This window comes from Bombus flavifrons, chromosome 9, assembly GCF_040668555.2.
Source record: "Bombus flavifrons isolate JBK064 chromosome 9, iyBomFlav1_principal, whole genome shotgun sequence".
Taxonomy (NCBI): Eukaryota; Metazoa; Arthropoda; class Insecta; order Hymenoptera; family Apidae; genus Bombus; species Bombus flavifrons.
The window spans coordinates 5,219,160-5,244,352 of NC_138450.1; the positions used below are offsets into that span (position 1 = coordinate 5,219,160).

Genomic DNA, 25,193 nt, shown 5'->3' on the forward strand with positions numbered 1-25,193 from the left:
AACAGTTTCAAAGTATTTTATCATATTTAGAAAAGTCATGGATTCAAGGGTAAAAGATAGTAGTATTTTGCTAATTTTTCATTATTGTATCATACGAACAGCAAAACATCTGATCTCTTCCCGAACGTTTCAAACATAAAAGTTCAAAATTCTCCTTCAGGATAACCACTGAGTTTTATTACCAATTGTTTCGTATTATCAAAGCAATGGCTAATGGTTCACAGTAAATCTCACTTCATCGATTTCGAAGAACACGTTCACCGGTTTGAAGGTTGAACGTCCTACGAGATCTTGTACGCGATTGATGCTTCGGCTGTCGACGAGTAAAACAAACGGATCGTTACGATATAGTCGCAGGTAGAAAGAAGAATGCAAGGATAGGGGGCAAGAGGGGGAGAGGGGAGAACAAGGGGCATACCGCCTCGTTAACTCTTCGTTCCACATCATTTGCTCGCGCGGGTGCGGGCGCGCCACGGAGCAATATCGCTTTATTAGAAAGTAATAACAGTCCCAGCTTGAAAGAAAGAGCAAATTTATATCCGCTAATTCAGGAAAGATGCGGCACATCGAGATATATCACCGAGTCGTGTACACCCTTGACGCCTTGAAAGAGAAAGAGAAAGAGAGAAAGAGATCCGTTCCATTCGTACCACGATCTCGTCCCGCGCCGATTCCACAGATCACGCGAGCTAACCTCATTTCCTCCCGAGACTTGTCCAAGTAACGAGGCCTGGATCTACGAATAGCTGCTTGTACGTGCCCCCTCGTACACAGGAAATTACAATTCGTGGAACAAGAATCTGACTAGAAGAAGCCCTGCGAATAGCTAGACAGCGCTACATGGACACTTGTGATAGTCTTCCGAGTACATAGAGTGTTGCAAGAAACGGTTCGAAGACTTTGTCAGCTTATAATGCTCGTTGAGAAGGAAAATATGTAACGTCCAAGCTACTAAGCTTCGATGGATAGCTAAACATAATGTGGACGTAGATGACTATAATGAAAGTGGTACGGTGAAAATAGATTGCCATTTGTAGAGATAGTGGCGAATTTATTCTTGAGCAGAATGTTTATAATTTGCATAAGTATTTATGTTGAGGTAGAAACTTGAAACACTCGTATATTAAGATATAACCATTTAGGTTTTATCATGCCTTGAACCGTGATGGGTGCATCTATAGATAGGAAATATTTACGATACGAGGAAAATATCAGAGTGCCCTGTGCAGTCCAATAATTGGAACAAGAGTTTCTAACGCGCTGCGCATATAGCTATTAATTACATTTCTATCGTAATAAATAGTAATTTAGCTAGAAGCGCCTCGTCAATTTTTAGATACATAACAAAAATTAGAGTTTGAAAATCTAAGTGCCAATCGAAATAAATTCTAAAATTATTCCTTTGATGGAAAATATCAAAAATTTGTCTTCGCATTTATAGTAATAAATAGTCTCTTTCTCGAGTAAACAACCGCTGAAACAATTTAAAAGAATTCTTGATGAAAAAATGACGGATGTAGTTTTTTCTAAAGGACCGTTGCTTAAGAATGCGTTAAGTGGCTGATTTTTATTGTACTGCTCGAACAAAGAGTCGTATACTTATCATGTTAACCATGGAACTAGGTTTTCCCAGACTACGAGTGAGTCCGATTTTTTTTCGCTTTATCCATTCAACGACGTAACGTTACTTGTTAATAATTTCCGTTGCTTTTTACGGGCACAGAATTGAACGAAGGAAAGAGGGATCATTAACGCATAGAATGGTTGATTAAAGCCGTGGAAGAGATAGAATTGGAACTTTAGGATCAGTGAGAGACGAACGTCGAGACTAACAATTATAAGGATCGTTAGAAGCGTGTACGTTAAAGTAAAATAAGTGAATGAATTATTCGGTGAGAAATAATAAAGTATGTAGAAAGAATGAATAATATAAAGGAAAAGGACATTCCACAAGAGTATTTGAACAGTCAATTATTCATTATATGATTAAGCTGAAAATTTAATGAAATTATCTTCACGCATTAATTTTATATTTAAAACCAGTATTCACAGTGTACAATAATTTTTTATCAAGCGTATATTTACAGTAAATGTATACTATAATTCTATAGTATATTTACAGTTGGCTTCTAATTTCTATATTTATATCTTTCGAATTGTATCGATATAATCATAATAGTCGTATTTCTTACTTGGATCGCGGATTTTTATGCGTTTATGAAAAATTTGAATGTGTAGAAATATTCATATGGCGTATACGGGATAAATAATATGCAAAACTATAACATTTTCGAACCAAATTCTTTCAAACACATATTTAGAAAGTAAAATAAATTTCTATTCAAGTTTTATTCCTTCAATTGTGCCCATGTATCTGTATAAAAATCCACAGTCTATTCGCTAGAATATCAATGAAATTTCAAAATATATTCATAAAGGTTTTCTATGATAAATGCTCAAATATTTTCGTGCATGAAACCCCTCCTGGAAACCATAATTGCCGCCGGTGAACTTCTCACTAACTAGATAGCAGAACAACTTTTCACCCAAATAAACACACTGAGTTGAAACAAAAGAAAAAGAAGAAAAGGATAAAAAGACGATTCTCTTATGAAAATAATCCTTCCCCTGATACCTCCACCTTCTATGACGTGAAATGTTGCAGCACGGAAGAACAGTGGCAATCTTGTTAATTATAAATGCTTATTACAAAAAGAGTGAAAGAAAGTCGGATATTAAAAAAGGATTGTGTTTAATATTTTCTATTTTATTTCAAACGAGATAAAAGCTTGAGAATAATATATTAAACAACAAATATTTCATTATCTCTAAAATTTAAATCATCATTTTAAAAAAACATTTCCTGCCAAATTATTAATATATAGGGTATTTTACATAACTGGGCAAAGTCATAGCTCTAAATCAACAGAACATAGACAAAAATTTTATTAGGCAAACTCATATGATTTCGAATGGCGCATGAAAGATTACCTCAAGACTGGAAATATTAAAAAAATGTTAAGCTCATCTTTATGTCTTTTAAGCTGAATTATAAACCAATCGATGCATTTGTATTTATTCTCTATACAAAGGTATTAAGTCTTAGCTCTGAAAATTCTTAGTTGAAAATATATTTAAAGCTTAATTTTGTGAAACTTAAGAAAGAAAACATAAAGCAGTAGTCTGGTACTTACATTTTCCTCATTTAATTTTATCTTTAATTGCTTTGAAACGATCGTTTCATTTACTTGCCTCGAACATCTTGTATACATAATGAATAATACAATACACACATATATTCGTAATACAATAAATGAAAAAATTCCATGAATATCATCAGAGGGTTTAATTCGTTTACTCGATGAGATTACCCATCGATGATTCGCTTCCTTTATTTGTAGCCTTCAGTAATTTGATTAACCTTGAAATAGCGAGAAATACGAAACATGGAAGAAACACTCGGTTGGACCTGAAAGGCCTGGCAAAAGGATTCGTCTCGTCTAACTAGGAATTTGCCAAAAGTCGGGTTTTCCGGTATGTCTGTCACGTAGCCAAGCCACGGTACCGGGGCTCTTCCATTTCACAACCGGTTTGAATGAAATTGGAAACATTTCTCAGCCGCCACACTCGCTCCTCTGTGTAGACACTGGTATAAGTGTACAATATACAAGGTATTTCGTGACATATGAGTCCTACTTTGAGCATACGTTTACGAATTAAAAGCAAACGTCTTCAAATTTTGGTTAATTTTTCCAGTTAGATTACTATTTGTTTCCGATCGTAAAAAGTAATATGCAAATTTAAATAGGAATTAAATAAGTTGGATGCAACAGTACTTCCATTAATATGATTCAAAACTCTCTGAGTTGTCTTCCGGGTAAAATATACACCTCTTTTCCATCGTATTTTTCCTGTTTTCTCGTTTTTCATTGTTTATGTAAGTGGTACCTCTACGTAGAATATTTCAACAAGTTAGTTTTCTATTTATGTTAAAAAAAGGATAAGAAGCAAGATTATACAGAGATATATACATTTAAATTTTAAGTTTTTAAGATGTTAAGACAATGTTGTTAAGATAATTCTTAACATATTCGTAATATTTCCTTGTTTTTTTAAATGTGTTAAACCAATTATTTAATCTGGAAGAATATCTCACAATACTTGTTTAATCTACACATCCACTATTTCGCAAAATTTTTAAATACATAGGCAAGAAGATAATAATAAAGTACATTATGCACTCCCTAAATTCATACTTAAATGAGGAAAAAAAGTTATTTATTTTAATAATATATTAAAATATAAAGCAGAACATATAACAAAACTATAATTGGACTCAGACAAAAACTTCACTGCTATTTAGCCTGGACGGTAATTCATTATCATTTTTTCACCTACGCATCCTAAATTTTGCTAATCTCTAAATAGTTAGCCGATTTTCAAATTTATCCTTAGACAAGCCAAAGAGTATTACTTCAAAGACATCGTGACCAAATAAAAAGTGACAAAACAGCAATTCTAACTCAAGAGTAAAAATCCACTTTCCCAAATTACATTCGCGAATAAAACTACACGTAGCAATCCATTTTAACATACTGTCTCAAACTAATAGGATGAAGGATCAAGCGGAAGCGAGGACGAACCTGTACCTCACCGACGTAAAGTGATCCACGGCGTGGTACATTTATGACAGCTCCGTCTACTACGTTTTACGGGAGTACTGTCATCACTCTCGAGTTCGCTACTAAACGCAGTCGTCGTCAATGTCACGTTCGTCGACGGTTGCCGTGTATTCCGGTTGGTAAGGGACGTAGAAACAGCCCGTACCAGATGCCGCGGATACACCGTGCACTTCTTTCCTCGCGTTTTACTGACCTTCGTTCTCTAAGGCTTTCCGCCGGGCTCTCAGCGTCGGCTGACATGGAGTTAATAAAGTTCCGCTCGTTCCGCGAGACGCGTTCGCCAAAGAAACAGCTAAATGAAGCTGTACGTGGAATGAAGCATATTTTAATGTCTTACTTCTTACCCCTCCCGGAACCCTCTACCCCGATAATGTACGTGCTCGGTGTGTAAATACGGTGAACTTGGTAATGCGCCGCAGAAACCAGTTTCAAAGGAGCACACGCGCGTGGCGCTAAGCACTTTATAACTAAAACCGATCGTGAATCGTGGAACGCGATTCCCAGTTCGATGAAGAATCAGTAAAAGTGAACGAAACAACCGATGAAACGAATTGATTTCCTATAGCGCCACAGGTTAAACGTTTAGCAACGATAGGGAGCGAATAATGATACGCGATACTGCAGTGTTTTGTTGAGTTACTTAAGAATTTTATGGAATAAAGGAGGAGGTAGGAAGTTTCTGTAATTATAAAGCGAGTACGAAAGAGTTTGGTTTCAAATAGCATGCTTTGTATCGCTTATTGTTTTTAATTGGAATGAGTAGAAGTTTTTTTTAATAGAGTTATTAATAAACGATCTGCCTGAACCTTCTTGAATAATTGAAGTCATATTATTAGTGAAACTTTACAAGTCACAAGTTGCAAGTTACATTGAACTACAGTAACAATATTGCTGGTCACGCGAATGAAATTTGTAACTTGTCGATTCGTTCTTTAGTTTTCGTCCTTTATTACATATATCTGTGTGACTAGTATATATTAGGTTGTCCGAAAAGTTTCTTTCGTTTTATAAGATGATAACAGATGAACAACAATTTCTGTTTTATATTATTTTATTGAATTAGGTATGATCCATTTCATTCTATTTCTATTATTATGTTCGTGCATAATTCAATAAACTGATAAAAAACAAAAAACCTAGTGGCTCTATTATTTTCTTATAAAACGAAAGAAACTTTTCGGACAACCTAATAATATATTATTAATCCTTACAACGAAGGGTAATAAATATTAACGGCATGTTAAATAAAGTACGTGGAAAAGAGAGATGTAAGTAATGAATACTTATCGTCGACAGGCTAACATTATCGAAGCAGTTTGACACTACCAACGAGTATAAAACGTCTAAAGACATAGCTAAAGAGAAAAGAAAAATTCAAACGGAGGATCCTAGGTACAGGTGCTATTTATATTGAAATAGTTTCAATCTCTGGGAACTGGAAATTTTCTAACGACACAAAATCGGGGTAGCTAAATTGTTTTCCATCGCATAATTCTGTAATTGTCGTTATACGACTTTAGCTCTTAAAGAAGAAAAAAATTGGGACGTGGCTGGTATAAGGTGCGAAAACCAGTTTGCCACGATCTTCTATGACGCACATTGCGTGCGACGAGGAACGCCTGTACGTGTTACACGATACCTGTGTTCTACAACGCTTTCTGATTTTTTTATCAGCACGCGAACAAGGGCGAACGTAATTTCAGTGGACGCCCCGTAATTGACGGGATATTGAAATACTTTGTCCAGAAGCACCTTACGTACGAGTTACGCCGGAGATAAATGGTTTTACCTTTCATTCGAAGAAACTTGATTGAATATCGATCGAGAAAGTACAAGCGTATGGAAATTGAATAAGTTCAAAGACCATAAACGGAGTGTTCGAGGAAATGTTCCGCAGATTTTTCAAATATTTTTCATTTCATTAAGTATTTTCTAAAATCCTTCGTTTTTAATAAGTTTATTCGTTGCAATGATTTCTTTTAAGCGATGTTCATTTTTTTAGACTTAATTATCCTTTTTCAATTTTTGAGATTATCATTTCACACATCATCCTGAGCGAAATCATGTAAAATTGTTACAACCCCGTTATGCCCTTATTGGAGCCCGTAAGATACACAATGTCGTAAATGCTCATCTTTCACAGACGTTTTTCCAATCTAATTACTACATTCTTCAAAATACTATTTTATTGTAGTATATACCACGCATTAAAGAATTGGGGTATCCTTGTGTTTGGAAATTTTATGTATCAAAAAGTGATCAGAAACCTATTAATTAGATATTAATTACAAACCAAGTTAAAGACTGTATTAATTGTAGACTTGCTGATTACAGTTTAACGTTCGTTACGTTATAAAGATAATATTTCGAAGCTCTACAATACGTGATTCGTGTTGTAAAATCGATGTTTCATGACATCGTAATTCTTCTATTGTACTAGATGAAAGCCATGAAAATTACGAAACATTGTGTTATATTCAGTGAAGAAACAATTTAAGTTTACAATGAAGAATGAGGAGAAAGAAATGAACGCGGTCGTCAGTGCTTAACAGCATCCAGGCTATTTCTATGAATGGTAAATTGCATCAGAATACGCAAAAGTCTTTGTTGCGTCCGAAGAAGTTATTTGACACAGCTGTTAACGTATTATCTTAATGATGAATAACGGCACAAAACAATTCCTCACGTGACTTGCAAATCCTCCGGAAGTACAGCATTTTTGCCCCCTTGATTGTTTTCACAATTCAGAAAATCTTCAACGGTTCACGCGTACATATATCTTGATCTATTTTGACAACCGCGAAAATTTTGCGGAAGAAAAGGGATATATTCTACGGAACTTCTCGAATAACAATTTGAAATTAATTGTTTGACTGCGGATTTTTATACAGTTTCGTGTTTTTAGAAATAGAATGATAGGAATGAAACCTACGTTAATCTGTTTTACTTATTAAAAATTATAATGATTATTCTACTTATGGATATTATATTCGTTTCGTGCATTTTTGCAACTTTTGATTCATTACAGACGCATAAAAATACGCAGACTATTAATTACATGTATTCAATTAATTTATTATAAAATAGAAGTTTTCATCATCTTTTTATAAGATACCTGATTATTGTCTTAATACTTTAACGTAACAGGTTTACTTAGGTTTGTCTGTAGTTGATCAATCTCTGTAATGTTTATTTTAATCCATATCATGTAAAGTACAGAATACAAATTAATGTAAAATACCTTTCAACTCATACAAAAATACTAATTGAGAGTTAAACTAATATTTCGCACTTTACCTCTAAATTACCATTATAATCACGGATATGTCACTTCTTTATTTCAGATCCTCCTCTCGCACTTCGACGCCTTCAAATTCCCTAGCTCTGAGGTGGTACAATTCCGTGCATTGGTGACACCCTGCATGCCTACTTGCGAGCCGGTGCAGTGCGATCAAGAGGAAGCCACCGGCGAGCTTCGTTCCGTCATATCCTTCGGCAAACGTCGTCGTCGTCGTTCCACTGGCTCTTCCTCTCAAAGCCGCGACGATCTTCTTTTGGTACAATCCATTCAGATCACGGACAAGTTCGGATTCGAGCACGACAGCAAGACATCGAACGCCAGTTCGGCGACTAGAGACACCGTATTCGTGGAAAGCGAGGACATATCGTCAACGATGGGAATGTGCATTAACTTGGGCGAGGCTATCGTCGCTGGTACCGTCTTCCTCGTTGCTCAGATCGCTATCATCGCCGCGTGGACCTTCACCTGGCAAAGACGTCGTCAGATGCTCAAGCATCAAGAAGCTCTTTCGGTCTCGGTTTCCGTTCCCGGAATGCATTCCGTTCCAGGACGCACCGACAGCCTCTGTAAGTTGTACGACACCGGATATTCAGCGCGCCGTTTTTGAATAGCCTTCGTTTCCTGCACCCGTCCTTCAATCTCGTCTTCCTCCGCTGCCGACGTCGTGAACCTCCAGACGACTTCTCAGAGATCTTTACGAGCAAACAAAACGCACGTAATCCCTTCGTTTTTTAAGCTTCCCAATATGCAAAATTAGGCTCGAATTCTTCAGAGTAAGAATTTTACAAAATACTTCGGTTTCAGATTTTCGAAGTATTTAAAAACTAGTATTTTTTGTGTAGTTCTTAGAAACGCCTGTAGTTCAGACCCGAATAGAAATGTTGTAACGCCGAGAATCTCTGAAAGTACTGGAGGAATCTAATTGATAATGTTAATTCCTGGCGCAGCAGTTCGTTGCTTTGTAATCGGGATTTGTGCAAATTTAGAGTATTCGGTGAGGTTTCAAATCGATACACTGGGCAGATAGAAGAATTTTCTTTTGAATCGTAGGATGTCTGGATAAGAACTGCCCGTATGGTCGACGACACTTCGTGCTCTCTACTTTATAAGAATTATCGCGTGTATACCTTTCTTCTCTTTTCTCGAGGATAAACGATCGATCCTAAAAACAAAGCTGCTTCTTACCTCATTTTACTAACATCGATGGTAATAACTCATCAGGAAGTTGAAAAAATATGATTCAATCATGGCTGCAATTTCAATTAACGAGTATTCAAAGGAACAGAAATAAACGTAGCCTTCTATGATCGCTGATTTCTTCTTTAGCTGTATGAGGATGCATCGTTTATAACACCTTTTTCTATGATTCCCCTGTTGCGTGACGGACAACGTCAATTAATACGACACGTGGAATTAAACACCGTGAAATGCATACACGCAATAAACTCTCGAACATCGATCATCGCAAATTAGAAAATGTTACTGACAACCCGCGTAGCTTTCTACTTAACTAATTTCACTAGAGAAAATCGTCGTGATAAAGCTCCGACTATAATTAAATATCGAATTAAAACAGAAGCTCGCAACAGTTGAACGAGGAATCTGGAGGAAACTAATTACACAGTAGCAGTTGGAAGCAATTATGCGATCAAAGGAGGCCGGCTCGATCGATTATCTTGCAGCTTCGTCATCCTTCGTTCATAATCGCGCATAATCTTCCTGTTTCCTTTGCGACATTTACTTCCTTCATTTTTTCTGTCCCCGTTCTTTTTTCTTGTCGTACGTGAAACGACAGGGACAGGATAAAGCGAAATAAGCCGAAGCGGGATGAGGCGTGGTTCCGAAGGTGATGGAGGTCGACGTGTACTTGCTACGTTGGATAGGGCACTAATTAGCATTGGGAATCGAGCATAATTATGCAGATGCTCCAAGTGGGATATCAACAGGAGCAAGGGTGGGATAGAGAAGGTCAGAGGGTAGTGGTTGAAACGGAACGACTGGAAACAGTAAGAGACAGCAGTAGGAACTGAAAGGGAGGGGGGTGCAATGCGCGTCAAGGGGTTGGCGGAAGGTTAATTGCCTCTTGTGGCGTCTCGGGGTTAAGCTAAGCTTCGTAGGGTTAGACGAGAATTCGGGAGCAAGAAGGGTCGAGAAACGAGACAGCGAACGGCGTTGGGATCGCATCAAGGATAGCTACGTACAGCATACTGGGATCGTATAACCGCCATCCCTTTCCGACTTAACCTTAGAGCCAGGTTTCGGCCATCCGTGTCGGTCAGGTTAATTTACATCGCGACACGTGAGCTTATCGACGTGCTCCGATGGTTACGAGTCATGTCTAATCAACGGGATAAGTCTTTGATGTAGCGCCTAGAAGTATAGAGAGCAGTTCCTCGTTGTTTCTTTCCGGAGTTTATCGCACAGTATACGCGCGTAAACAAAGTTATTAATATCGCGATGAAAGATTCTCGAGGTGAATAAACTTCTATATCGTGTTTTAAGATAGTTCTAGCTTATTGTTGGGAAACAACTGGCGTGCACTAGGTTAATCGATTCAACAAAATAGCTTAAAGTTTATGTTAAAATATTTAGTCGGTATATTGCTAGAGATATTTTCCGCGGTGAATTTCGAGATTACGAAAATTCAGTAACTACTATTACGGTTGTGGGCGGACGTTTACGTTAGAGAAGTTACTTCGACATTTTCCTAGCTCCCGTGCGAATCCGAGTTCAAATATACCTGGGAAAGTTATAACGCGGAGTCGATCTTAACTTCGAAACATAGATCCAACGTGGAAACGTCGTCGGCACAATGCACAGGTCAGAGAGACAGTATGTTCGAATCGGTTACGTTTCGCTGTTTGGATTGCTGTTTAACATAACAAGCCTTACCGGCCGAACTTGCCAAAACTATGGATGGCGTCGAAGTTTCGTTACGCGAGCAAAATTTTATAGTGAGCCAAAACCGAAACCTACGACCGGGTAGGAGGGTTAGAACGGATTTATGACAGGGAATCCGGTTGTATATAGGGTGGCGGAGGATGGTGAGGGCGCCCGCGATACGTTGGGTAAATTTAAATCGGTTAGCCGCCGTTGCCGTCGGGACTTTATCGATTTTGACGAGGCACAAAGGCTTCGGGATGGGATCGGGTTAATTGAGAAACTTGAAAATTTGAATATGCTCGTCAAGACAAATGGAGAGGATGGAAGACCGAGCAAAAGAGAAAGATAAAGACGGGCAAAGTGTGAATCCTCGATTAGCATGGGACGTTTGCGTTTTAGTTAACCGAACTTGGGATCGTTTCTCTGTTCGACGTCTGTCTATCATCAGCAAACACGCTGCAAACCATCTAGAGTTTCTCTCTGTCCCTTTCTGATCGGTTTTAATGGTGATATCCCATCTTTTGTTTCTCGTTTCGTCCCTAAGTAACAAAATTGGTATAATTCGTAAGTTAAATATCTTATTACACGATATGATAGATGGATGGTTTTCAATTGTACGGTCGTGATTTTACGGGTATAATTTTCAACGAATAACGGTGGAAACCGTATAACGGCGTCGTTTGTTTTTCGCGGTAATCCGAGGTGTGACGCGACGCTGCTGGCGCAAAACGATAGTGAAACGTGAAAAAAAGAGTCATCAGTCGGAGATATCGAACTCGCGTTGAAAGGACGCGCGCTTTAATTATTGGTACTAATTGCCGTGGAGATTGCTAGGTTTTCGCTCAGTTGACACAATGGAAACGCGAAGCTAAATGGAATTTCTCTTTTGAATCGAATGGCATTGATTGAAAACATAGGATATGGGTGTGACGTAGTACTCTAGCCATTAGAGCACGTTAACTGGACCTATTGTGCGAACGTGCATCTGCAGGGAATGCACGCGAAATGACGCCGCTCCTCCCGCTTCGATGCTGACTATTCTATACATATAAATATCAATACACACATGTATACATACAATGATAAGATGCCAACGACGGTGCCTACACGCGTATCAATAAGCGGCGCGACTTTAACGACTTTATTTTATACTTACGAAATATGCTAAGGATTTTTCGCTAACGCTGACGTAGTATAATCCAATTTGCTTATGGTGAGAGGGTAGAGCCAATTTTTATACAATCGTTCGAACAACCTAACTGTACGAACGATAAAATTGCGAGCCGCGAACGCGTATGCGCGCACGCGTGTACGTGACTCGCCGCTCGCGATCTTTTAGAGGTATCATCCTAGCGCATATACGAAAGCATACGAGATGGTGCATGAAGAATGTCGTTCTTCCTCGCTTGACAACCTTAGGAAAAAAGAAAAAAATAAAAAAGAAAGAACATTTCGAACGTTTCATCCTAGCATTTCTCGTAAACGTTGCTGTAGAGTCATCGTTCCCCGAGAATATTACAGCGATGCGAGGGAGTCTGAGATTTTCTCGCGCCATCTTGTAGAAGAAACAGCATTTTCAAGTAGTTTTATAGAATGACGCTCGAGCACTTTTCATCGACTTGTTCGAACACACTTGATTATCTGCTAATAAGCGATGGATAAAACGTTCGATTCAAGTCAATGGAAACTGCATCGTTTCTACGTCGATAAGGTCTCTTATAAAGTAATCGTCCCACTATTAACGTGTATACGATGGAAGTAAAATCGTGCAAACATGTATCGTCATTTCATTATGTAATTAAGATTAAGTTAACGCGGCCTGCGGGCGAACAAGTCGCAGGAGGTGCGGTGGAACGATAATATTAGGCTCGAGGACGATCGCTCTCTCGATGATAACGCCGAGAAAATCACTTTTGCGTTAAACTCCGACGTTGGGGTACTCGGCGCTTTCGCGCATAAGAAGTTTGCCTTTCCCTCCCTTGTTTCCTTTTTTTCTTTACTTCCACGCTTCCTTCTTCTCGTCCTTCTTAATGAGCCTTATATTCGTAGCCTTGCCTACTTTATCGCGTGTGTTTACAAGTGTGCAGAGACGTCGGTGCTTGTCCTCGAGCCTGAGGTGCGCGCCTACTCCGTCGTAAGCTTGAAAAGCTCGAGTCTGTTCTGTACCCTGACAAGCGTGCATGTTTCCACTGCTTTTCACTCCTTCCCCTATCTTTTTCCCTCCGCCGTTTCTCTCGATCTTCTTTATCTCACGCCCCTTTTGTCCTATTTCCCTCGCTTGGAAGAAATCAGAAAAGCCGACTAAACGATCCTGATTCGCAATTACGCGAGTCACGTACAGAGCTTACCCGACGATCGAGCGTTTTTACATAACACGCGCACCAATCATAATGGCTTATTTATTTTTTACGTTTAACGTATACCGCTCTTCAAGAATACTCGTATCTTGTCACGTTTTATCATTCTGTTTTTTCTCTCTCCCTTCTTTATTTTTTTTTTTTATTTCTATTCTTTCGCCTTACGCGTCCACGTCTGACACATAGGCTAACCACGTTCTAACGACGTCCCCTTCATTTGGACGCGATGTAGCGTGCAGGCGCGTGCACGCTTGTGTACACCTATAAAGGCAGACAGTATCGAAACGAGCATGCGATTAAACGAATTAATCCGTCCAACGTGGAATTCGATGTGTACGCGCGTTTAATTAATTCCTCGTTATTTTTATCTCTATTCTTTTTTTATACCACAGTATCAAGATGTCACCCTTTGGCTAAACTTCGTATATTTCAGTACCGTAATACACATGTTGTACATAGCATATATGGTACAGAGAAAATAAACTCATTTTATAACGAAATGTTTTGTTGAGTTATTGTAACAACCTATCCCTTGGTTCTTTATCATTTATATAATGGTTAACACTGCGTGATAACGTTTCAGATATTTATTTAATATCTCAGTAAAAGTGAAACATTTTTCTTCCCTTATAGAGTATTTTATAAATGCAACAAATGCTATGCATATGAAAAAAAATTAAATAAGAAATGAATAATACAAAAGTAAATATATATATATATATATATCTTCTCTCTTAAACCAATTTTAAATAAAAGGAACTGAAGGAGATTGACTGATCCGAATTTAATAATTCGTGTATGAATTAAACAGATTTAAAGCAAATAATTCTTCTTAAATACCATTCATTTGTTAAATCTTTCGTGCAAAATCTCACACCTCGAATCATTTTCCGCTATTATTGTTTTAAAATTCCTCCTCTCTTGTTCTGAATAGCTTCACAGGACGTGAAACGTGTACCTATTCAAAACCACGACTTAACCGCGCTACTATACGTGAATAGAATTGTACAACCTTTGTTTTTTATATATTATATGCCACTATATCTTGAAAATTACCATTCTTAAGCAGATGAAAATAACGAATAATGATACAAACGGAACCTAATAATAATAAAAGTATATTTCACCAGTTATATTACATTACAAAATAAAATACTTTTACTGTGAAGAAACTATCAAAATTGTTACACCTATATTTCATTAAATAACAAGTTTGAAAATTTTATTGTTTGATACTAGGTATAAATATTTTTGCGTAAACGTTAGCAGCTTCAATTAAAAATATTCCATTATTCAGAATAAAACGGAAATATCACAAAAATGGTTTTATCAAATTATTGAAATATTTTTTATAGCGTTTCTTCACACCTTTGTTATTACCTTTTGATAAACGATGTTTTCAACTATGGATAAAATTTGTATAGGAACTTTTATAAGTTTAACATGCTGGAGTACAGTTAATTAACTCTTAATAAAAATAAATAATAAATATTAGAAAAAAGCGGTTATTTTAAATAAATACATGTATTATCTTTCTACGAGCCTATATATTGTATACAATAAACAATAATAAATATCTTGAATTCCATTAAGTGTGGAACAGCTTGATACAGTTTCAACGATAACAGCTTCGTATGTTTTTAAAATAGCTCGAGGCTTAATGGATGCTATTAGTTGTAAGAGGTAAGTGGCTGGAAGTTAGTCTTTAGCTTATGTATTAGCAATGACCAGGTTAATCTGAAGACCTGTTAGAAGCTTAAGTAGGTTTCCTGGTAACTTGCTGCTGCGGGACAGTTACATACAAACCATTTGAAGTCACTAGGAACGCTGCATTGAGGATAAGCGGCCATTCAGACGAGGCCTCTGAAACGAATCGTGCATCCCTAACGACAGTAGTTTGGCTCACGTACGTATCAATCAACGTATTATTATGCTAAATGTAACCGTGTCCTGCTTGTAAATGCGCTGAATTTCGAGCAAGACGAGACGCAAAGTTCATCGATTGAAATGCAGGTTCCCAGACGACACGTTAGCAGGGGTCAAGTTATATGAATATTTCGCTTATTTGTCATTTCTTAAATATGTTAAGTCGCGGATAGAAAAACATACAAATATTTCAATGTTTCTATATTTTAGGTACAATAATCTTTTAACTAGAGAAATATTTTTAATTCGTCTAACTAGAGAACAATTTTGTATAATTTCAAAATGTATTATTATATTCATCGACATTATAAAACAACGTCAATAAACTGTGCGAAAATTCGATGATATTGAAAGCTTCATTGTAATACAGTATTAATAACATTTTTGATAATGATTTTTTTTATAAATCATTGATAGAAACATGAGTCATATAGGAAAAAATATCGTAGCCTTATGATTGCTTTATTAATTACACTTGATGAATGAAAGCAACAATTAATCGTTTCTTGGCATTTTTATTTCTACAAAAAAAATTACACATAATCTATAACATATAAAAACAAAAATAACAAGATTCACCAAAATAATACATAAATTTTTTGTGAACGATGTACATATAACTATCACGAAATTTTTAGATATTATTTACACAAAGCATAGTTAAATGTGTGCCCATAATGTATCACGATTTAAATCGATAGCTCAATTGATTCTGAAAATATAGTACTTTAATGTATAATAGACGTATCTCATTGTAAGCCTAGAGAATTATGAATGGCAGTCAGCAGCGGCCTGACCTACATCTTTTTTAGGAAATACGCATATTTAGTAGTAGTGAAGTAGTGCTAGTAAGAAAATGCTGACTCTGTCTGTCATTGACCAGCTCACTATCAACGAGCTAGTGATTGGTCACTAACGCGGTGTGAGTAAGAGGTCTGAGCATGCGAGGGAGTCAGCGACAGAGAATTATTGAAAAATTCGGGTTCCTTCAAACAACAATATCTCAACAGCGGAAAGTCGAATTAAAATGAAACTGAAATGGAAAGCGCTTTGCAGAGGAAGATGTACTCTTTTTGACCTCTCTAATTATTTGAAGATCTTCATTTGTTTTTCAACAGTAATCGTTTAAACTTTTGGTAGTTTCAGTTGATCAAAGATTTAATAGATGTTACTCACGTATTTAAGGTTTGCTGGAATAAATGTGCATATTTTTTGAATAATGTCGTTTATAATCGTATTGTTAATAGTTTCTATATTCATTACGATGCAAAACTATGTGTGTTCTGTAAAATTTCAAATAAACATTGGAGATAATAAAATTCTTAATTATTCTTTTATTCTTTCACTTTTCGCGAGAGCTAACTATCGATATTTGCCATATAAGAAGAAAACTTGTGAAGTTTAGAAAAATTGGACGAATAAAATGCGAAGTAGCATTATTGCATAATTTTATGAAAATAATAATTTCAAATTGGAATACTAACTTAATATTAAAAATATAAGATATCTATTTAAATGAGCACCTTTCCATAAATAGGCTATTCGATGTTTATCAAAAGACGAGAGCTGTTTAACCAATCTTGAATTACCAATCATTATATTGTCCACGTATCGATCCAACAAGTATATTCTCAATTATATACCTTGAAATTGGGATTTCCACACATCGCGCCTACCTGAGCAAAGCTAATTGCAGCGAGCGAACGCGTATAGTGGATCGATACTTTTGCATTATACATTCAGCAAGCAGCGAACCCTCTGTCATGTTAGCGCGCAATGGCCGGTGAGCGGTCAATTGTCGAACGAGGAGACCAATTAAAATCGGGAGTTGATCGTGTCCGACAAAAAGCGTCGTGTTTCAAAAACCAAAGCCGAAACAGTCACGATGTTGTCGTTCACCGGGGTACATAATCAAGAGAACGTTTTGGAGAATATCAAGTTTATCGTGCTGCACGAACGAAAAGTGGACCACGTAAGTATCCAAGATCATGGGTTTCCAGCATCCGTTAGCCGGATGATGGGCTACGCTCAATCAGCGTGGGAATCATGTTCAGTGACCCTGAGAACGAAATTTATGAGCACGATACCGTGGCAAAGGACGCTTTTGCCCGACAGTGAAAAATCAAGGAATGCTAATGGACCTGCCTTATCCTTTGATATCTAACCCTTGCTCGTCGTTCTAGTACCTGTCGCGTTCGCTTCGACTAGTCGATTTACTGAAAAATTAATCCCCATTATCAAGGGAAGTACGTGTAAACAAGAGGCTTTATATCTACTCGTTAGAACTATTTAATACCTTCAGCGTAACAAGGAACGTGCTAGCTATACAATTTAGCCCTTGCCACTATACCCTTTCTCTTGATGAAAACTTTCGAATACAATATCTCGTGCTAACTAATCTAGTCTAGTGTTAAATCGAACAGTGTACGTTTCCTGTGGCGACACAGTTACAATCCAAGTATCAACGTAGTAGAGAGGTTATTTTGTTCTTTGAAAATAGCGTCGCCTGACGCTATCTTAGACTGGGGCTGAATAAAGTGCAGGATTATCGCGTCGAGACTAGATCGAAGAGCTAGCGGGCGCAACTTATCGTGCATTAAACAAGAGCACAGACTCGGCTGGGAACGATTCGGTGAGACCATTCGACGGGTTGGCTATGTTAATGAACTGGATCGAGATAATCGCGTGCAGCACTCGTAGTTTACGGCTACGGTAACGCGGCAGGAAGTGCTAACCCGTGGCTACTGGGTGACAGGACATGCTTTCGTGATATCGACCCGTGGACCGAGATTTCTCTATTCGCATGCTGTAAAAAATCTTTCTGCTATTTCTAGATGCGTATAAGTACTTCGTCCTTCAGACGATGGCATTGCTTGTCGAGATACGATTTCCATTTAGACTCGATTACCGTGGACAGTATTTCAGAGATGTATTTTAATGAAGGTGTTCTGTAAATTAATTAATAGGATAGCTATAATATATTGTATATAAATACATTACAAAACCGTCGTTAAACCTTTCATTATTTTAAGCAAGTTTCTTCACACGTATATAAATATATAAATAAATATACATAAAACAGATGAAGAAACTTGCTTAAAATAGTATAAGGTTTGTTTTGAAAGAATATTATATTCAATATGCATAATTGTTCAAGGCACGTTATATAATAACGTGATTATTTATATTGGTGTTCTGTATATTATTTTTTGTATCAATCTGTTTAAAAAATACATATTAAAACATTTGTAAATATGTAAAAAATATAAAAATAAAGTTCTGGAAAGAGAAACATTGACGTTTCACATAGTAGTGTTCTTTTTTTTTTTTTTTTTGAAGATAGTAATCCGATGTCTTTCTCAGCTTTGTTTAAATACGCACTGAAGAAACAAACGTATCAAAATACATGAACGTTAAATACTATTGAATACACTTCGAATAAACAGACGTATTAAGTTTTCTATCGAAACTAAAAATTGCGGGAATAGTTGGCAGAAGGATAATTATTGATGAGACATATGAATATAAAGATATGAATTGCGATACAGCCACGAACATTCGCTATTTGTTCATTCACATCATTCGTTCGTTCGCGTGTACGATCGATCACCGGGGAATTAAACAACAACGTGTAAGATATAAATTGCGTAAGAAATTGGAAAGTAGTTTCTGTTAGAACAAAATAATATCTCAGGGGAGCAACGGTAACCACGACGGATCATCAGTCATCGTACATCATCTTCTATAAGGAAGCTACCTATAAGATATCAACTGCGAGCCATTTGTCAAAAGTCGAAACGGTCCTATCGAAATGTCTCTCCAGAATTATCTGGTTACGACGTCAGACCCAGGGAATTCCGGACAATCTGTCCCGCTCGAATTATCCGACATTAACCTCCGGATTATTGATCCCTCGATTTCGATGATCATGTTCGTTACTTCGTCGATCTTAAAATAATTTTCAACAGAGACCGCGGCTTATCTTCTGATGAGCCCGAAGTTTTTATGGATTAAGGTAGACATAATGACGTGGGAATCTCCCATTATTGCCTTCGATGCAATTTATTTCCTGACTAAAAATAAAGCTGAAGCATGGGAAGAAATAATTGTATGCATTAAGCAAATTTGAAAGGAATAAGATCATGAAAAAGTGTTCCTCGTTAAATAAGGCTTTAGTTTTTTGGTTTCTGATTTTTATAATAGGATTTAATATACATATATCAGAAGAAGTTAAGTTACTTCTGATGTTTTTCTGTAATCTTCGTTTCTTTAAGCTATACTTGCTCTTTCATGATATTTCTAGTTATTTTTAGTTTGTGAAAACATCTAACAGAACTTTTATGCTTGTGATTTATATCATTTACCTATATGGGATAAACGCTATAGTCGAAAAGAATTTCTAGCATAATTTCTGAATGTGTAAAAAAGGTTGTAGTCTTAGGAATAAGTTTTCAGGGTATTATCATCCAACAAGAAATAATTTTACTTGATACAATAAATTTGTAGTATGATATAACATCTATTGATTGAATATTCATTTGTGATTATAATACCACTCTGGAAAGTATATCAAAAAAAGACTTAATTATGTTTCTCTTTTAGTTTCAATATCCTCGGAAAGTAAAATATTATTTTTTCAATAGTTTAAACGAAGAAAAGGTGACACAATAATTTTAATCGTCAAACAAATATGGCAGTAGAAAATTAAAAAATGTATCATAAAAAAGGAATCCACACCGCGATTATTGAGAAGAACAAATAAATAAGAATGTTTGATTAAATGTATTGTTTAACTTTAATTTGCATTAAAATTGAAGGATCGATTTAATTATCTTATTCATTGTTTACGAAATAACAGTACATAACAGTAATTTTGCCTGAAAATTCGATTCAATCATACTTAGATTAATTACCACATTCTTGCCCTACGCATTATTCAATATTCATTTCGAAATATACAATATCAACTTCTCAAATGAATGCTGCAAAACTGGATTTCGCAGTGTTCATCGTAGCATGAAGTTGCTAAAATGAATTAACAACAACAAATCAGTATATCGGAGAGCGAATTGTAAAATTTAATACAGAATATACGTTTCTCAATAAATATACAGAAATACATACAACTCCATTTACTACATAACTGGAAGAAGTATTCACTACATAATTCGTTTAAAAGATATACACAGTTGCTAAATGCGATTCTAAAGCAAATAGAAATTGCTACAACAGAAGATTCTTCTTCTCGAGTTTAGATTATTTTCTTTTCTTTACTTATTTACATTTTGGAACAAAACTGATCTTCCAGTATTAGAATCTGGTTCTGTTTATTAAAAATATAATAAATAATTATTCTTGTAACATAAAAAATGTCTTCCTCCAATGTCTAATTAAATTTTGTTTGACGATTGAGTTACGAATAAAATGAAAACTATTTTATTTGTAAATTCTCAATGATATCCAAAATCTTGCATTAGAATTCCAATAATTCTTCATGTGTAAATTTTAGTACTGTTCCTATCCTACCACCATCGAAACCGATAGGTCTCAAAAAATGCAAATAAAACAATTATAAAAATTAAAAAGTCGATATCACGGTTCCGCTCTGTGTACAATTACGTAGGACATTAACAAGAGCATTCGAAAACCTAAGAGCACGTAAGATAACAAAGATAAAGATAACAAGGGAACTCGTTATCGATAATGATAATATTTTGCTTGCACGCGACTAGCAGCGTAAAACGAGTCACGGCGCCAGGATAAATTCACATTTTATTCAAACAAAGACCAACGGTAAAAAATTAACCACAAGAAAATCCACAAAATAAAATCCGTCCTCTATATACAATCACACTGTCCTCTCAAATATTATGAGATGCTTATTCAGCAGCCTCCTGGTATTAACGCATTAAGTTATTGCTCTCACTCTTATAACGTCACATACATAATCCTACTCCGGGAGACAATTGCAGTTCGTCGCGTCGTTCTTTCGTCCTCGCGAAGCCGAAGCTAAGATGGTCGAGCCGGTGAAAAGCGGAAAGCTCAAACAAAGTGTGCGCCAGCCATGAGGCCGAGGAGAAGTAGCCCTGGTGTAAGTAGCGGCTGGATTCTCGGCTGTTGGAACGGGCAAAGGGGGTCGAGTGGATGACTGACTGGAATGACGGGGTTGGCTAGTTCAGGTTCAGTTGGCTGGGGTTAGGTTGGGTGTCACCCAACGTAGCCAGAAGCCTGGGCAACAGGGAAAAAAGATGGGAAAGGAAAAGAGACAGGAGAAGAGACGCGAAGTCCGTGGTATGAAAGACGCCGTGGAAGGCAGAAATAAAGCAAGCAAGGGTGAAGGGGGAAGAGGAGAAAGGAAGAAGAGAGTCTGTTGTGAAGACGGAGGCCCACATTCCCGGGGGGCGGTCGAGCATACCGCAGGATGGGAGCAACTTTCCGCTTCGATCTGCTCGGTTATATCGGGGCAACGCGTGGTGTCACGTAAACCCAAAGAAAACACCTCCTCGTCTTTCTTCTTTTCGAGCTTTCGAGACGCTTCGCCGTTCCGCAGTTACACTGGCTATCCGCCGAGTATTTTCCACTCGCATTCTTCGCGGCCAATAGCTGGCATCGTTCACGCCGTCGCTATACTTCGTCGATAGGTGGGAATAAAAAGAGGGACCGTGGCGGAGGGATCACGGAACGAATCGGACAGATGAAGGAAATTCTTGATCCCCCTTCGATTTCGTTCAACTGCATTGATTGTGCGCTGTATCGTAGAGATAACAGGAAGTCTCGCGATAAATATTTATTGGATGAGCCATTTTGCTTTCCTATCGAAATAGATCTCTACAGTATCTTTGTGATGTCTTCTTCGGCTAGAATTATAAACAATAACATCTTTCCGCAGCATTTTATTTTGTTGATATTAACCTGAATGATACGCGTGTCATATTTGCAAAAGAATTCTTGTACGAGAATTTTAATTTTATTTTGCTATTGTTTAGCATTATGCATAACATTCGACATGCTTTTGTTCCCAAAAAACCATCTTCTGAAAAATCAATGAACTATCAAGAATTTAATCAACGAATCTAATTTAGAACAGAGATAGAGCAACAATTCGAGCATGCTCGACTTAGAAGTGAAACAATCTTTACTTAGATTTCAATACTCTTTCGTATTTTCATATATGTTTTCAAATTACTCTCAAACTTGATCAATATGATAGTCGAATGTCATAGCAACTAATGAAATTTCGAAATGTATCGTATAACGTACATATTATATTCATAAAAAATGCCTACAAGCGTTCGAATGCTTAGATGAGCCTGTGTATCTTCTGCGTTACAGGTGGTCCTACTATTATTTCCCTATTGCAGTTGAAATGTGACAAAGTGTTACAAACGCAGTCGAAGGAACAGCAAATCCGTATTTGAAATACGAACATTTCAATCAGCCGATCCCCTGGCATTTGTTCCACCTCCCTCGAACATCCTCCCGTTGAAATCCGTTATTTCTTCAATTCATCAATCGAATTAATCTTCCTCGATCGACAACGGCAGTCAAACAGGATTCCCAGGATAAAGTGGAAGTCGTTTAGTTAGAAAAGTGCTTTCGGATATTATTCCATCGTAGTAATCCAAGAGGGCGTACGAAATCCGACGGAACTGTTCCCAGTCAGTGAACACGCGGAAACCTTTTTGAATAAGGATCGCATGGTTGAAACTCGGAGGATACTTGAAGCTCGCCAGTGCAGCGAGAAGTTGGACGGATTGGCTGTTGGAACGACGCCTGGGAGACGGAAGCAGACGTTTCGATGTGGAGTAAACGAAGAAGAGAAACGAACGAACGAACGAAGGTATGGGAGAGGCATAAGTAGAGGAAGAAGAGGTCTGCTGCTCCTGGAGATTCACGAACCTTGAAATGAGAAAACGTTTGGGTTTCAACCTTCCGTTTCGGCATTACGTTTCCCGAGCCTCTAATTAAAGAAGAAACCTAATAAGTTCGCGGCAAACAACGGGAAATATTTACGCGCGGCTGAATCGTTCGGGCTTCGTTGTAATCCTGTATCTCATCCGCCCGTCTTTCTACCTGCACAGGATGCTGTATTAAAGTAATCTTGTTCCATCTGTGTTCAAACAGTTTGACATATATATATGTACCAGAATTACGTACATAAACATACATATACATTATATTACATATCGATGAAAATACCACTGTCGTATATACTTATCATTTATAATAATATAACTTATACATAATGAAGATTTTTGGATTTAGTTAAGTACCTATATCATTCTTAACAAGTAAAGTCAGTGAATATAACAGGAAATTATATACGACTTTCAACTATCCTTATTATTTTCCTATTATGAATTCTCGACACATTTTATCAGGTCTTTCGTTATACGACGTATTATTATCAAATCTATTTTATTTTTTAGCTTCATTCATTCGAAAAGGTATGAGATATCCTCGTGGTATCTAAGTACTTTTACATTTTCTACGGGCAAAACTCGATCATCGCATACATCATAAATTTAATTATCCTCAGGAGCATGAAGAAAATAGTAGTAATACAAATATTATCGTACAATAAAAATCACGTTTATGAATCGTTTTAAAGCCGGAGAAAACGACCTAGAGGTAGTCGAAGAACGAGAAAAGTTTGCCATAAAGTGCTGTTGTCTATGAGGCGGAAATAATAACGTTATTAAAAGGCAGTTTCCTATGTGCGATGGTGTGTATAGGTCAAGATCCAATTATCCTAATGGTCTGTGGAAATTTGCGAAACTACATTAGTCCTCGCAAGTACTTGGTTAACTTTTGACTGATTTTGAAAACGCCCTTCTGCATTTTCTATCTTGAATATTTTCAGCTACTTAAAATAGCAGGATTTTTATTGACTTAATAGCGAAGGATTACTTATTATTGAACAAGAAAAAAGAAGAAGAAAAGTACATTTTAATTAGTCATAATCACAATTACAATCTCTAAATGAACATATTTGTTCCAAGTTTGGTTGTTTCATAAAATTTATTCATTTAAAAACATGGTTCAAATCAATCGAATCGGAGATTTCAAAAAATACAATTTATTATAATTCATCGTCAGAAAATTATACACTCATAGAATCGTATCATAAAGATATCAATATTTCATAAAATTCCTTAATAAAGAATAAAACAATATCATTGAACATCTTTCACATCAAAATACACATATATGTCACACTTATTACACTTTTGGAGTTATTTAATTAACTTTTGATCGGTCAATGTTGAGTTGTAAGAATATTCATCTCCCTGATTTCTGGTTATCCGTAGCTGGGATTTCACATGTCTGTAACTGATAACGGTGCCAGTTGCGCGCGTCAATTATGAATATATCGTGGATCTCGCGGAACAAACTCGTAAAGGTCGCCACGTAGTTACGATAGGCTGTTCGATTAAAATGGCCATTGTCGCGAATTAACCACCACTTAAACCATTTTTCCCCATTTCTCGTCGTATCGCCGCGCTGTTATCTTCCTGTAATACCGGCGGGCTATGTTTCAGTTGCTTTTGCGCGGTTTCACCCGCGGTTGATAAAACGCACACCGAGCTACCGTTAACGAGCTACTGAAACTTTTGTTTCTCCGGGCTTACAGGCGCAATTTAAAGTTAAACTTGCAATTATTTACGCAGCACGTGTGCCCGGTAACTTAACCGTCACTCTTGCTGTGTCGTCGTTGTTGTTCGACGAAACGTATTTGAAATGAAGACAATTAATACTTTAAGCTTTTCGTTTGGGGTCGAAGAATTTTCTCGGAAGCTGTTCTCTTGCGCCGGCTGATTTCCCACGGGATACTAATCCTATTGTGGACGGCTAACTTTTTGTTGGATACCTTCAACTAACCTAATATACTTCTAACCGGCGGTTGTGTTGAAAAATATCCGTGGGAATCATTGTCGCGGGATTTTCATCGTTGAAGAAAGAAACCAATGGTTGTTATTGAAACAAAGGAATTAGTATGATTATAATGTAGACTTATAACTAAATTCTCTTGTTACAATGACA

General features: G+C 36.9%; 2 protein-coding genes across 5 annotated transcripts in view; one reads left to right on the forward strand and one right to left on the reverse strand.

The window, feature by feature from the left end:
* Positions 1-13,650, forward strand: part of neo (ZP and PAN domain-containing protein neyo) — a 247,095-nt gene extending 233,445 nt beyond the window's left edge. For all 3 annotated transcript variants that reach the window (XM_069119967.1, XM_069119966.1, XM_069119965.1), the window contains one exon: positions 8,027-13,650. In XM_069119967.1, coding sequence (XP_068976068.1) covers positions 8,027-8,590 — 564 coding nt within the window. In that variant the 3' untranslated portion in view covers positions 8,591-13,650. The remainder of the gene's footprint in view (positions 1-8,026) is intronic.
* LOC138183283 (autophagy-related protein 16-like) overlaps positions 1-25,193 on the reverse strand; it is a 317,854-nt gene that overhangs the window by 31,352 nt on the left and 261,309 nt on the right. The gene's annotated exons all lie outside the window — the stretch shown is intronic.